Source organism: Nicotiana tabacum, chromosome 19 (genome assembly GCF_000715075.1).
Source record: "Nicotiana tabacum cultivar K326 chromosome 19, ASM71507v2, whole genome shotgun sequence".
In the NCBI taxonomy this organism is placed as follows: Eukaryota; Viridiplantae; Streptophyta; class Magnoliopsida; order Solanales; family Solanaceae; genus Nicotiana; species Nicotiana tabacum.
In genome coordinates, this window is record NC_134098.1 from 151,043,761 (window position 1) to 151,059,517 (window position 15,757).

Here is a 15,757-nt window from a genome sequence, read left to right on the forward strand (position 1 = left end):
CAAAATAAAATATTTTTTTTCGTGCCAAAGGAAATCTCGAGGGATAGAAAAAGGTACCAATACTTAAGCATGTGGTACAACATTACCAAAGCATACACGGTATTAAAGGTGCAGTAGCAAAGAACTAAAAAAAAAGGAGTACTTGGACAACATTGAAGACCAAATGATAAATAGCTTGGATCCGAAGTTAGATCTGCGCATAATTCCCATGGGATTAAAAATCAGCAACAAAAAAAAAATTAAACAAGAAAAATCCCTAACGGTCAAAAAGGAAATAAATATATAATTAATAAAACCCTCCAAAAGCCTTAAATCCCAACGGTCTTTAGTGTCAGCTCCTTCCTCAACAAAGAAACGTTGCATTTCACCTGTGAATTCATTCAATTAAAAATCTTCTGAATTCTTACTTTATATCTGGGTTTTGTAGAAACGTCTTAAACTCTTTTTCTTCTACTCATTTTTTTTTTTGGTGTAACCCATTATGGAGATAGCCATAATTGATTGGAAAACGATTGATTCAAGATTTGTTAAAGATGATCTTTTGGAGCATTTTAACGCACCTCAATGGGTTGATTTTCTTGTTCCTGATGCTCCTGTTGATGATGATGCTTGGTTCTGCAAACCTGGTAACTTAATACAAATAACAAATGTGTTTGCTTTCTTTCTTTTTTTACTACAGATTTGACTAAATTTTGAGTCTTTTTCTTGCCCCTTTTCTTGTTTTGGAGCAGATTGTAATCATCCAAAGACAGTGGAAGATTTCTACAAAGCAAATACCCCTTCTTCCTCCTCTAAGGTTTGTTGTTTCGTTTCCTATTTTTGGTCCAAAATTTTGTGTTTTAAATTTGCGAGTTCCCATATGTCTGTTGATAAAATGTGGAAAGAGGTATTGTAATTTGAGTGTTTCTGCTAGTTTTAAGAATATTAGTATATGAATTCTTGTGGGTAATAGTTAATTTCACCATTCACTGCAAGATTCAGGATTTGCTCTTCATTTTTCTTGTGGAAAAGGAGAAGTGAATTCAGTGTTTATGCAATTTTCAAGAAATTTTTAGTCTATCTTCATTTTTCCTTTTAAATTTCCTAATTTTTCTCTTTGATTTTTGCTAGTTAACTGATTTCCTGACTTTTCAAACAAATAATGGAATGAACTCGTTCTGTTTGGAGTATAACCTTTCATTTCTTATTCAAGTTTTGCTAACTTTGTTGTATTTTACAGCTTCAAAGATCAGCTAGCGTATCTGATATGCCTCTTGGGGAACGAAATAGGAGGTAACTAAATGAGAAGAAAAAAAACATTTTCTTTTTTTATGCAATGGATTTTACTGAATTTTTATTGGACAAGATTGTGAACTGAATGCTTTTCAATTTCAGAGATGCAACACTGAAGAAGAGAGGGCAAATCCAACCATCAGTATCATCGAACAAGGACATGAAATATGATAAGATTGTTGAAGATAGTGAGAATCAGAATCCCAATTTTGCAACCCCTCCTCGGTTCAGGACTAAATTGATGAAACAAACATTCAAGTCAAGCGCGGAGAAGAAGCCGGTTGATGATAATATCTCATTGCAAAAAGAACAACAGATACCAAAGTTGAGAAGTACACTTTCAGCTAGGAATCTTTTTGCTGGTGGTGATTTGTTGAATAAGGTGACTGACTTCTGCAATGAGCTGAAGAAACTAGTAACCATCAGAACTAAAGAGAAAGAGAATGGTGCAAATGAGAACTTGGAAACAAGTCCACTGATGGGGAATAAACAAAAGGCAAAAGATTGTATTGTTGATGATGAGCAAAGGGAAAGGAAGCCATTGTTTGAGATGACTAAAGAGACTAATGAAACAGTGTCAAAAGGCAACATTAAGGAGAAACAGAGAAGGAAACTACTGTAAGTTTCACATATTTCTTGCCATCTGTATCCTCACAGACAAACATTTACATGTTTTGTAGATAATTTCACATAATAATGTTACCCCATTAAATAGTTAATTTAGTCAACCATTTTTTTAAGATGTAACTTGTAAAGGAACATTGTTTTGAGAGTATCATAATCAAACTATAGTTCACACGGAAGATCTCATTGTTTATAATATTTCTATTAGGTTGATACCATACTTTTGCTAATTCTAAAATATAATGGGATGATCATTCAGAGGCGGACAAGAATTTAAAATTGATCGGTTCAACCTTGAGAGTTCTTAGCCACTGAATTCATTGCACTTTTGAAATTTAAAATTATGGGTTCGAAATTTAATATTTGTTGATATTTAGTGGTTTATGTGTCGAGAAAATTGGTTCAGTCAGAATGTATAGCACATAGATTGCATCCCCCTATGTGGCCATTATGCTAATAACATCAACAGGTTAAACAAATACTTAGAGGTGGTTATGTTTTATTAGAGGGTACTGAGTATTACTTTTGGTGAACTATCTTCCACACAGGAGAAATGATAATGCAGAAAACACACCAATACTTGTGGATGTGAAGAACATAAAGCGCAAAGATGAAGAAATCTTGTCCCAGATCCGCACGAATCCTCCTACTCCTCAGTGTTTCTCAGCCAGCCGTGGAACTACAAAGGCCACTCCATCTAAGGCAAAATATAGACCTCTGGTATGTATGAAACCTTGTCGTCTCTAGATTGCGATTTGCAGTTGAATACTCGCGGGCAGTCTGTGATCTCCTCACTTTGTGCATAGTGATATACTTGTTCAAAAAATTTCTGTCTCACTAACACTTGAGATATACTTGTTCAAAAAATTTCTGTCTCACTAACACTTGAGTATAATAACCTCTTTGCTATGCTGCTGTGAAGTACATCATCCCCTTTCGGTTTTTTTATCCAAAACAAAAGGAAACCTTATTTTCTAGTTGCTGTTAAGTGCCCCCAAGTTGGTGGAGGAAATGGTAATATTATCTCCTTATAGATGTGATCTTGGACAATCCTCACCCTCATCAACTAGTTTTTGGGATTGAATTCGACCCAAGAGCTAGAACCAACTAATCCTCAAAACATGATATTTGAGATGAACTTTGGCAAAAATCAGCACCATTTTGATTGTTTATCAGGATGCTGCCAAAGTTGAACAAAATAGGATAAGATAAATCTTAACGAGTCATTCAAATTTAAAGAAGCTCGATTGATGGTTTTGATCTTAGGCTCTTTGGTAGAATTGCAAAATGAACAAAAGTATAAAAAACTCAGAGAACAACAGGCACCAAGTTACTCCAATAAATCTTCAATCTGTTCCATTTTTATTAATGCTTTTAACTGTTGATCAAATTATTTAGGGACTAATAACACTGCATTTGTATGATGAAATAACATTAGGAGACAAGGGGAATCCTTCAAGAATTGGAACAGAGCAGCAATGAAGAGAAGAGAAAGGAAGATCAAGGGAAGATGATGAGTAATAATCAACAAGGACAGAGAGGTGGTGCTATTGTTGCTGAAAAAGAAGCTGCTGCTAGAGCTTTGGATGTTTTCTGGTTCTTGAAACCATGCACTCTTTCCAGCTGAAAAAGGTCTCAAGCAGTTTTGCTGCATAACATTTCATGAAGTGATTCTTTCATACTTAAATAATTTGTTTTTCCATACAAAATTCTTTCATTCTTTATAGTTTCTGATACACTCAATCATCTATTGTTACCCCATTTATTTGGTCTTTGAGGATAATAATAAGTTGTAAGAAACAGCTCAATGGTCCAGCATATTAAACAATGTTATCTAATACTCTTGTCCTATGTTCAGTTTTTAGCTTACTTTATCAAAGACAATTCTGATAAAGTTTTCGACTGTAACAAACACCAATTACATAATGTCACCTAAGGATTCTTGTGAGACATCTTGCTTTTGTGTAATTATTGAGAAGTACCCCATAGCCCCCACCCCATCCACCCTCATTTGCCCAGTTTTTTCTCCTTTCATTGGATGGTTCTTGGGAGCTGGTGATGCCATTGTAATAGTATAATAAGATAACTAGAAATATTACTACAAAGATAACATTAGGCAAGAATGTGATTGATTGTTACCATGGAACCTAAAAACAGCTTTATCTCCATTATTATCATTCAACAGATGGACCAATGCTAAGGGGCTTTATAGAAGAGGAACAGCACAAAAACCCCACAGCAGAAAGGGAATCCTCATCTGTATTATTGTCCCCTTGCAATAATTTTTCCTAAGAGACTGATAACCAAAACAGCAATACTCCATCTCATAAGCCTTAAGAAGCAAGTAAAATAAGTGCTTAATCCACAAAGCCAACCATCTAAATCCCATCATTAGCAATTACTTTGAACCTTGAGTCTTGTTAATTGGGTCGTTATTATCTCAATTTACAAATAGTTAAAGGAAAAACCAAGAACCCAACCAGAGATGTGAGAACATTTCATGAAGTGATTCTTCATACTTATCAGTTATTTTTTCATAGAAAAATTCTTTCATTCTTTATAGTTTCTGATACACTCAATAAACTATTGTTACCCCATTTTATTTGGTCTATGAGGATAATAATAATAATTTCAACTGTAACAACGCCAGTTACATAATATCACCAAAGGATTCTTGTGAGCCATCTTGCTTTTGTAATTATTGAGAACTACCCCCACAGCCCCCCACCCTCATTTGCCCAGTTTTTTCTCCTTTCATTGGATGGTTCTTGGGAGTGGTGATGACATTGTAATATAATAAGATGACTAGAAATATTATTACAAGAAAACAGCTTTATCTCCATCATTATCATTCCAACAGATGGACCAATGCTCCAAAAGAAGAGCAGAAAGTGACTTATAGAAGAGGAGCAACACAAAAACCAAGCAGAAAGGGAATTCTCATCTGTATTGCCACTTTGCATTATTTTTTCTTAAGACAATGATAACCAAAACAGCAATACTCCATCTCATAAGCCTTAAGAAGCAAGTCTTCTATAGTAGAACAAGTGCTTAATCCACAAAGCCAACCATCTAAATCCAATCATTAGCAATTATTTTGAACCTTGAGTCTTGTTAATTGGGTCGTTATTATCTCAATTTACAATTTAGGCAAACAATTGAGTGGTTGATGATTATATTGGAATGAACATCATGGAAGATCATAGTTAAATCTGTCTAAATTTAGATATGCAGAGAGTGCAAGTAACAAGAATAATAACCAAAGTGTCTCAAGTTAATCTAGCTAGTAATTACCACCATTAAAAGAATTGAACTATGCAAAGAAACAGAAAAACAATTGCAACCTATGATAACCCTTTTATTAAATGCTCTTCATTTACATGAACCATCAATTCTCTGAAACAAAGAGTCTTACAGAGAAACACCAACCATTCCACAAATCCAAAATCAACTTGAAGGGGAAAAAAACTCTAATAAATAAACTTAAAAAAAGAAGAAGATTAGAGCCAAAATATATTTATTTACAAAACAAAAAGGCTCAAACTTTTCCTAGATTGACTCAGTAAAGATCCAAAAAGGAAGTTGAATCTCTACCTAGTAGTAATACAAAGCATACAATTCAAGATCCTAGACCAAGCATGTCGTAGCCTAGGGTACATCCTCCCTGTATAAACACTTGATTCCCTCCACATATCCTCCATTGTTTCCACAAACAGATTCAAGCTCCTCACTGGAGGTACATACAGAGTCAAAGGCACTGCTGAAAACGCCACTGCAAAGAACAAGTGCAGCATCTCAATATGGGGTTTTATAGAAGATAAATCTCACAGAAAAAAGAAAAGGGGAAGATGGGTTTTTATAGATTTTGTTGAAAAGCTAAGAACTTGGATTTTATTGAGAAAAAAGATACTACTAGACTAGGAGATAAATCAAAAAGGGAAGATGGGTTTTTTGGTGAGTTTTTCTTGAAAAGCAATTAACTTTGAGAAAATGGTTAAAAATAAGAAAGGATTTCTTGGTTATGTGAAAGTCTTTGAGGCACTTTAGGGATTGAGATTTGGATCAACTTTGAATGGCAGTCGCCAATTTTTGTTCATATATTAATTTTGAGGGGGAGGGGAGGGGTTAATGGGGTGTGGGCGCGTGTAACCAAAGCTACTAGTTAAATCAAGAAAGATCAGCCGCCTGTTTCTTTTTTCCTTTTTTAAATTTTTATTTGCAGCCACCTGGTTTTCATGGGTGGTTTTGGGGTCCTAGCGGCCATGTGGTTACTTTTAATTGCTCAATGACTAAATGAACATCTATCAACCTCTGATGTGTTTGTCTAATTATGGATTATATCTGAAGTCGTTTGACCAACAAACAAATGAACAATATGGACAATCCTGTGTTTAGACTTTAGGCCTATGGCTGAAATATGTACAACCTAAATCTATTGCAGAGTGTTCAAAAGAAACTTAGTTGGGAATAGAAACATTGTACAACTTAGATTGTTGTCCAAGAAAACAGGTTTTTTTTAAAATCATATTTTAAGTAGGCGTTTGGACATTAAAAAATATAATATTTAAAAAACTAGTTTTTGATGTTAAGTTAAAAAATTATATTTGAAAATTAGTGTTTGTGCATCTGAAAAATTATTATATTTTTGTGAGAGTAAAATATCATTTACTTGAAAAAGAGGTAAAAATCATTTTTTTCTAAATTTGAAACTAGTCTTCAAAAATTCAATTAAATGTACAACCAAACAATATTTTGGAAGATGACTTTCGAAAAACAATTATGGACAAAAGGCTTCTAAGAATGTCACGACCCAAAATTCCTCCTTAGGAGTCGTGATGGCATCTATTCTTGAAGACTAGGTAAGCCTAACACTTACTGAATTTGTAACGACCCGGCCGGCCGTTTTGAGTATTTTAGCCTTGATCCCCTAATTTATGCTCCCTCTATGTTATATTATGGTTACGTGACTTGCCGGGGTGCCTAGTGCCGGGTTCGGAAGAGTTTCGGAGTGATATGATACACATAATCCCTAAGTTGGAAGTTTAAGTCGTAGTAGTTGATCGTAGTTTGACTTGTGTGGAGATGACACTTGAATGAAATTTTGATGGTTCTAATAGCTTCGTAGGGTGATTTTGGTCTTAGGAGTGTGTCCGGATGTTGATTTGGAGGTCCGTAGGTCGTTTCGGCGTTAATTGGCGAAAGTTGAAAAGTTGAAAGATTTTGAAAAGTTTGACCGGGAGTGGACTTTTTGATATCGGGGTCGAATTTCGATTCCGGAAGGTGGAATAGGTCGTAATGTCATGCATGGCTTGTGTGCAAAATTTGGTGTCAATCGGAGTTGTTTCGATATGAATCGGCGTTGGTTTCGAAATTCGGAAGTTCATAAGTTCTTAGGCTTGAATCGATGCACGATTCGTGATTCTAGTATTGTTTGATGTGATTTAATGCTTCGAGCATATTTGTATGATGTTTTCGACTTGTTAGTATGTTTGGTTGACGCCTCAGGGCCTCGCTTGTAATTCGGACCATGTTTGATGCATTTCGGATCATTTAGGAATAGCTGAAGTTGATGGTTTTCTCAGGTCTGGTTTCCTTCAATGCGATCACGAGGTTTGGTCCGCGATCGCGAAGGGATTTTTGTGGACTGTTGGTTTTACTCTTCGCATTCGCAGAGAGAGGGTCGCGATCGCGGCAGTGGTGAAACTTGTGCTTCGCGAACGCGTATATCTGATTGTGTTCACGTACAAGAAAGTAAGGCAGCAGGGTCACGCGAAGTTGTGCTTTGCGATCGCATGGGCATGCTCGCGATCGCGTAGTTCTGTGTATCAGTTATCCGCGTTCGCGTGGAGTCAACTACGTTTTGATGACGTCCACAACACCTCTATAGGAGATATGATACGGCCGTATGCAATAATAATTACCCAATTATGAGTCGGGGTCGAATCTACTGGAGTTATGAGGGGTGTTAGGAGTATATATTTGAAGCAAGCAAATGGGTTACCTAAGATTGCACTTCCACAACAAAGTTTTGTTTTCTATCTCTATTATTACTCTAATGAATGCAAGCTAAAGAAAATAGATTATAGATAAATGTTATTGAGGTTTTTCCAATTGGATTAAAGGCCTAGGGCTATGACCATAACCTGGGTGTTTGCCTATTGGGATAAAGATGTTTATTCTTATTTTATTGATTGGGGTGTATTATAGCTCTCAACTCCATGTTACCCACTCAATACCTCTCGGTCATAGAGTGATTTTATCCAATTTGATTTTCTCAAGTCCAAATGGGTATCAACCAAAATAATTGATAAGAGCTCAAGTCGGGTTCTTACTATCTCTAGTTTGAACCCTTTAATTAGGTTAATCAATTTCTCAATTAACCCAATTCATTGTTAGTTAAGTTATCCTAGACTAGGTCCCTCTTTCTCAAGTAAAGACTAAGTGTCACGACTCAAAATTCCACCACAAGCATCGTGATGGCACCTAGTCTCTAAGACTAGGTAAGCCAATTTCTATCACATTTTGAAGCCATTTTTTTTAATTAAATAAATAACCAAAACTAACAGCGGAACAAATATGAATGTACAACCTCCCAAGACTGGTAGTATTGAGTCACGAACACTAACTGAATACATGGAATGATCACGAGGATCGAATATACAATATTGTTTGATTCGGAACACTCCTTTTTTATTCGGATTTCATCTCGGGAGACCAAACTTCTAGCATTCCTGTAATTTGAACAATTTTATTAGTTTCGGGAACACAATTCAATACTTTTGGACTAAAATAAAGGCTAAAAAGGTACTAATAATCAGTCAAAATCCCCATTTATCACGTTTGCGAAGGCCATTTCGAGGGATATTCAGAGGGATTATTGGGATAAGAGTTCTTAACTTGATGTTGATTAAATTCCACTAATCTATCATTGATTTTATCATGTAATTAGGGATTTGGGTTGAAAAAATTGGGGATATGTGATAAAACTTCTTAGGCTAAATATGAAGAGTTTTGAAAGGCGAAATGAGGTCGGATTTGAAGAATTCTTGTATGATTGGACTCGATATCGAATGGGCGTTCGATTTTTGTAATTTAGGTCAGGTTCCGAGGCGAGGGCCTAGGGTGACGTTTTGGAGCAATTTTTTTGATTCTTTGCCAAAATCATAATTTCATTACTTAAATTAGTTTTCTATAGCTATATTTATAGTATGAAATTATTTGGCTAGATTCGAGCCGTTCGGTGTTGGAAAATCGAGGAAAAGGCCTTCTAGTTGATTTATTTAGCGTGGTTTGAAGTAAGTGACTTGTTTAACCTTGTATGAGGGAAATTTCTTTTAGGATTTGGTATTGTTGTGCCAATTGTGATATGTGGAGGCCGTGTACGCAAGGTGACAAGTGCGTACACAGGCTAAATGTCGAGATTTCGGTTTTAGCTACGTAATTTCTTTTTCATGCTTTAATTGAGTTACTTTAGCATGTTATAGCCACCATGTTTGTTCTAGTTTCACATGTCTACTTGTCTTATCTCTTATTTGTAACTTGTACTACATATTTAGTTGAATTACTTATTTTCTTAATTCCATATTCATTATTTAACTGTGAGATTCTTTACTTGAAATTTGTTATCTTTGAAATATCTTATTGTTGAGTTGGAGTTGAGTTGCAAAGGCCGTGGTTTCTATTGAGGCAAAGTAAAAGTTGTGAAATATCATTTTATTGAGTTGTTATATTTTTATCATTCGTGTTATTATTGAGAGGATTGTTTGGTTATTTGCACGAGATTTATGTCGTGCTATTGTTGTTACTATTTGCATGAGATTTATGTCGTGCCGTTGTTAATATTGATAGACATGCGGTGGTATAAGGTCTGGGTGTTGAAACGCATATGGTGAGATAAGGTGGGCTTGATACGCGTGGCTAGCATGGGAACTACTAGAAGCCATGCGATGTGATAAAGTGGGCTAAAACGCGGGGTGCTATTTCTGAAAAATAATTTGAAAACTAAATGTAAAAGCTCCCGCGGTGATATAAGGAAAGACTGCGAGTTACTTTTATAATTTGGGACTACGAGGCGGTACTTCGGTAGGACCCCCTGTTGGTCTTCTCTTTTTTCCCTTCGTGTTGTATTAACTGCCTTGATTTCGTGTTGTTAACTTTCCATAAATTCTTTATTGTTTCACTTCCTTTGTCATTATCATTATATCATTATATTTTCTGTATTTTTTCTTTTTATCTCCAGTAGGGCCTTGACCTAACCTCGTCACTACTCTATCAAGGTTAGACTTGGCACTTACTGGATACCATTGTGGTGTACTCATATTATGCTTCTGCACATGTTTTATGCAAATCCAAGTACATCTTATCAGTCCCGGTACTAGCGCGCTGAGCTTGCTTTTGGAGAATTCAAGGTATACCTGCCCGCGTCCGCAGGCCTCGGAGTCCCCTTCTATCCTGTTCTTCCTTATTTCATTTCACTTTTATAGAAAGTGATGTATAGGATTGTTCAGCACTGTATTTAGAGCTTGTGACTTATATTTCACCAAGTTTTGGGGAGTTGTACGCATTGTGTTTATAGATTTTATTTATGAAATTGTTGGAGTTTTGAGATTCTAAGTTTTATTTAATGTTTCCGCATATTGTTAAACATACCTAGTCTTAGAGACTAAGTGTCGTCATGACATTCTACGGAGGAAATTTGGGGTCGTGATAAGTTGGTATCAGAGCTCTAGGTTCATAGGTGTTATGAGTCACAAGTAGGTTTAGTAGAGTCTCGCGGATCGGTACAGAGACGTCTGTACTTATCTTTGGGAGGCTATGGAACTATTAGGAAAAACTTCAATTCTTTGATTCCTTATCGTGCAAAATTGTTGACTACGGGATTCTAAACTTCTGTCTTTCTATTCTCTCACATATGGTGAGGACATGCACAGATGGATCAGATGACCAGATACCCCGCGCCCCCTGCTAGAGCCGCGAGAGGCCGGGGTAGAGACCGAGGACGTCCACATGGTTCAACCAGAGCACCTGAACGAGCTGCTACAGAGGAGCCACCAGTAGCTTCAGTTTGAGAGTAGGCACCTGAGACGCATGTTACCGCACCAGCACTCCAGGAGACTCTCACCCAGTTCCTGAGCATGTTCGACGTTTTAGCTCAAGTAGGATTGATCCCACTTGCTCCTGCCACATCTCAGGTCGGGGGAGGAGCAAAGACTCCCGCCGCCCATACCCTAAAGTAGCGGGTCTAGGTTGATCAGGTCCCAGATGTTAGGGTAGCAATTTCTAAGGGGGAGAAACCCAGGCTCGAGAGGTACAAGAAGTACCACCCTCCTACTTTCAATGACTTGGCTTCAGAGGATGCCCAGGGTTTTCTTGAGGAGTGTCATCGTATCCTCCATACTCTGGGTATTGTGGAGTCTAGTGGGGTTGTTTTCACTATGTTCCAGCTTAAGGGAACAACTTATCAATGGTGGCGAGCATATGAGTTGGGTAGTCCGGTCGAGGCAACTTCACTCACTTGGGCTCAGTTCTCAGATATGTTCTCGAGGGAGTTTTTTCCCCAAAGTCTTAGGGATGCATTGCGCGCGGAGTTTGAGCAGTTGTGCCAGGGTTCTATGATCGTGTCAGAGTATACGGTCTGGTTCAGTGATATGGCTAGGCATGCACCAGCCTTGGTTGCTACTGTTAGAGAGTGAGTTCGTCGATTTATCGAGGGGCTCAACCCCGGTATCTGATTTAGCATAGCCCGAGAGTTGGAGATGGACATCGCATACTAGTAGGTAGTGGGGATCTCTAGGAGATTAGAGGGTATGTGTGCCCGAAAGAGAGAGGAGGGGGAGGCTAAGAGGCCTCGAGATTATGACATATATAGTGGTACCCATACCCAGTTGCAACTCGTCATGGTATGGGCTATGTGAGTCGCTTGGTTCATTCAGCACTTCCAGCTTCCAGCAGTATTCCGGCCACTGGCTCCATATTATGCACCACCATTGTCTAGTGAACCTCCTACACGGGGTGCTTTCAGCGGTTAGTCTAGACAATCAGGCCAGAGCCAGCTACAACAGCCACGTCCTCCGAGAGCTTATTTTGAGTATGGTGACACTCGTCATATGGTGAGGAATTGCCCCAGACTCAGCAGGGGTGCACCTCCACCGACTACTCACGCTCTGTGTATTCCACCGGGTCCTCAGCTTCTCAGTCCATGGTCGTCACACTAGTTGCCACTCCACCTGCACAACCAGCAAGAGGTAGAGGTCAAGCAGATAGAGGTCGCCCTAGAGGGGGAGGCCATGCCAAATATTATGCTCTTCGTACTAGGACGGAGATAGTAGCATCCGACTCAGTCATCACAGGTATTGTTCTGATCTGTCATAGAGATGCATCAGTCTTATTTGATCGAGGCTCCACTTATTCTTATGTGTCATCTTATTTTACTCCATGTTTGGGTGTATCCCGTGATTCTTTGAGTTCTCCTGTCTATGTTTTCACATATGTGGGAGATGTTATTGTTGTTGACCGTGTGTATCGGTCGTGTTTAGTTATTCTTAGTGGTTTTGAGACCAGAGCCGATCTATTGCCTCTCATAATGGTAGATTTTGATATTATTTTGGGCATGGACTGGTTGTCGCCCTATCATGCTATTCTCGATTGCCACGCCAAGATCGTGACGTTGGTTATGCCGGGATTACCACAGTTAGAGTAGAGAGGTGCTTTAGATTATGTTCCTAGCAAGGTTATCTCATTTCTAAAGACTCAACATATGGTTGAGAAGGGGTGTAATGCTTATATAGCTTTCGTGAGGGATGTCAGTATTGATACTTCTACCGTGGAGTCAGTTCCGGTAGTGAGGGATTATCCAAGATGTATTTTTGGTGGATCTTATGGGCATGCCGCCTGACAGGGATGATGATTTTGGTATTGATTTGTTACCGAGCACTCAGCCCATTTCTATTCCACCATATCGTATGGCCCCAGTAGAGTTGAAAGAGTTAAAGGAGCAATTGCAAGAGTTGCTTGATAAGAGCTTCATTCGACCCAGTGTGTCACCTTGAGGGTGCTCCAGTCTTATTTGTAAAGAAGAAGAATGGTTCTATGCATATGTGTACTGATTATCGCAGTGAAGAATAGGTATTTATTGCTATGTATTGATGACATATTTGATCAGCTACAGGGTGCGGGAGTATTCTCTAAGATTGACTTGCGTTCAGGCTATCATCAGTTGAAGATTCGGGAGCCAGACATCTCGAAGACTGCCTTCGGGACTCGGTATGGTCATTACGAGTTCCTTATGATATCATTTGGGCTGACCAACGCCCCAGCAACATTCATGAACTTGATGAACAGTATATTCTAGCCCTATCTTAACTTTTGGTGTACTCCCGGAGCCGATATTTTGGTGTACTCCTGGAGTTGGGAGGATCATGAGCAACACTTGAGTACCGTGCTTCAGATCTTGAGAGAAAAGAAGTTATATGCAAAATTTTCAAAGTGTGAATTCTGGCTTGATTTGGTAGCATTTTTGGGTCATGTAGTGTCGAGTGGGGGATCAAGGTAGATCCGAAGAAGATTGAAGCAGTTCAGAATTGGCCCAGACCATCTTTAGCTATGGAGATCCGGAGTTTTCTTGGTTTGGCGGGGTATTACCATCGATATGTAGAGGGTTTCTCGTCTATTGCAGCACCTATGACCAAATTGACCCAGAAGGGTGCTCCATTAAGGTGGACGAAGGAGTATGAGGAGTTCTTTCAAAAGCTCAAGGTAGCTTTGACTACAACCCTAGTGTTGGTGTTGCCTTTGGGTTCAGAGTTTTATACTGTGTATTGTGATGCGTCGCGTATGGGTCTCGGCACGGTGTTGATGCAGGATGGTAGGGTAATTGCCTACGCGTCTAGACAGTTGAAGGTGTATGAGAAGAACTATCATGTCTACGACCTTGAGTTAAGCAGCTATTGTTCATGCCTTGAAGATCTAGAGGCACTATTTGTACGGTGTTCTTTGTGAGGTCTACACCGACCATCGGAGTATGCAACATCTGTTCAAGCAAAATGATCTTAACTTGCGGCAACGGAGGTGGTTAGAGTTGCTTAAGGACTATGATATCACTATTCTATATCATCACGGGAAGGCCAATGTAGTGGTTGATGCCTTGAGTAGTAAGGCGGAGAGTTTGGGCAACTTAGCATATCTACCGGTAGTGGAGAGGCCATTAGCCTTGGATGTTCAAGCCTTGGCCAAACAGTTTGTTAGATTAGATATTTTTGAGTCGAGCCGAGTTTTGGCTTGTGTGATTACTCGATCTTCTCTTTAAGATCGTATTAAAGAGCGTCAGTGTGACGACCCCCATCTGTTTGTCCTCAAGGACACAATTCAGCATGGCGATGCCAATAAGGTCACTATTGGAGATGATGGTGTATTACGGATGCAAGGCAGGCTATGTGTGCACAATGTAGATGGCTTGCGTGAGTTGATTCTCCAGGAAGCTCACAGTTCGCGGTACTTCATTCATCCGGTTGCCACCAAGATGTATCAGGACTTGAGGCATCACTATTGGTGGAGGCGGATGAAGAAGGATGTAGTTGGATTTGTAGCCCGCTGCCTAATCTGTCAGCAGGTGAAGTATGAGCATCAACGTCCTAGTGGATTGCTTTAGAGGTTAGAGATCCTAGAGTGAAAATGGGAGCGAATTACTATGGATTTTGTTGTTGGGCTCCTATGGACTCAGAGAAAGTTTGATGCAGTTTGGGTGATTGTGGATACGTTGACCAAGTCAACTCATATCATTCCAGTGGTGACTACTTATTCTTCAGAGCAGTTGTCTCAGGTTTATATTTGTGAGATTGTCAAGATTCATGGCATGCAAGTATCTATCATCTCTGACCGAGGTACACAGTTTACATCGCAGTTTTGGAGGGCTGTTCAGCATGAGTTAGGCACGCGTGTGGAGTTGAGTATAACATTTCACCCTCAGACGGACGGACAGTCCGAGCGCATTATTCAGATATTAGAAGATATGCTTCGTGCATGTGTGATGGAGTTTAGGGGTTCTTAGGATCAATTCTTGCCGCTTGCAGTGTTTGCCTACAACAACAGTTACCAGCCGAGCATTCAGATGGCCTCGTATAAGGCTTTATATGGTAGGAGGTGCCGGTCTCTGGTGGGTTGGTTTGAGTCGAGCGAGGCTAGGCTATTGGGTACAGACATGGTTCAGGATACTTTGGAAAAAGGTTAAATTGATTCAGGATAGACTTTGTACAGCCCAATCCAGATAGAAAAGTTATGCGGATTAGAAGTTTCGCGACATTGCATTCATGGTTGGGGAGCTGGTCTTGCTCCGAGTTTCGCCCATGAAGGGTGTTATGAAGTTCGGAAAGAAGGGAAAGCTGTGCCCTAGGTATATCAGACCATTTGAGATTCTTGAGAGGGTTGGAGAGGTGGCTTACAGACTTGTACTACCACCCAGTCTAGCTACAGTTCATCCAGTACTCTATGTTTCTATGCTTCGGAAGTATCACGGCGATCCGTCTCGTGTGTTTGACTTCAGCTTAGTCCAATTGGACAAAGATTTATCTTATGTTGAGGAGTCGGTGGCCATTTTGCACAGTCAGGTTTGAAAGTTAAGGTCGAAGAACATTGCTTCAGTAAAGGTTCAGTGGAGGGGTCAGCCAGTCGAGGAGGCGACTTGGGATACCGAGCATGATATACGTAGTCGTTATCCTCATCTTTTCACCACTTCAGGTATGTCCCTATACTCGTTCGAGGACGAACGTTTGTTTTAAGAGGGGGAAGATGTAATGACCCAGCCGGTCATTTTAAATATTTTAGCCCTGATCCCTTAATTTATGCTACTCTATGTAATATTGTGGTT

General features: G+C 39.1%; 1 protein-coding gene across 1 annotated transcript; it reads left to right on the forward strand.

The window, feature by feature from the left end:
• Positions 1-241: 241 nt before the first annotated feature.
• On the forward strand, positions 242-3,846 carry LOC107759515 (uncharacterized). The gene is made up of 6 exons (XM_016577479.2): positions 242-626; positions 732-796; positions 1,220-1,272; positions 1,375-1,890; positions 2,445-2,616; positions 3,335-3,846. The coding sequence occupies exons 1-6, from the start codon at positions 482-484 to the stop codon at positions 3,521-3,523; spliced, it is 1,140 nt and encodes a 379-aa protein (XP_016432965.1). The 5' UTR covers positions 242-481; the 3' UTR covers positions 3,524-3,846.
• Positions 3,847-15,757: the final 11,911 nt, after the last annotated feature.

Bases quoted from the DNA above. Each gene is read 5' to 3' on its own strand.
- LOC107759515 (XM_016577479.2), top strand. From the start codon at position 482: ATGGAGATAGCCATAATTGATTGGAAAACGATTGATTCAAGATTTGTT. The intron at 627-731 runs GTAACTTAATAC...GTTTTGGAGCAG, and splicing joins TGCTTGGTTCTGCAAACCTG to ATTGTAATCATCCAAAGACA. The intron at 1,891-2,444 runs GTAAGTTTCACA...TCTTCCACACAG, and splicing joins AAACAGAGAAGGAAACTACT to GAGAAATGATAATGCAGAAA.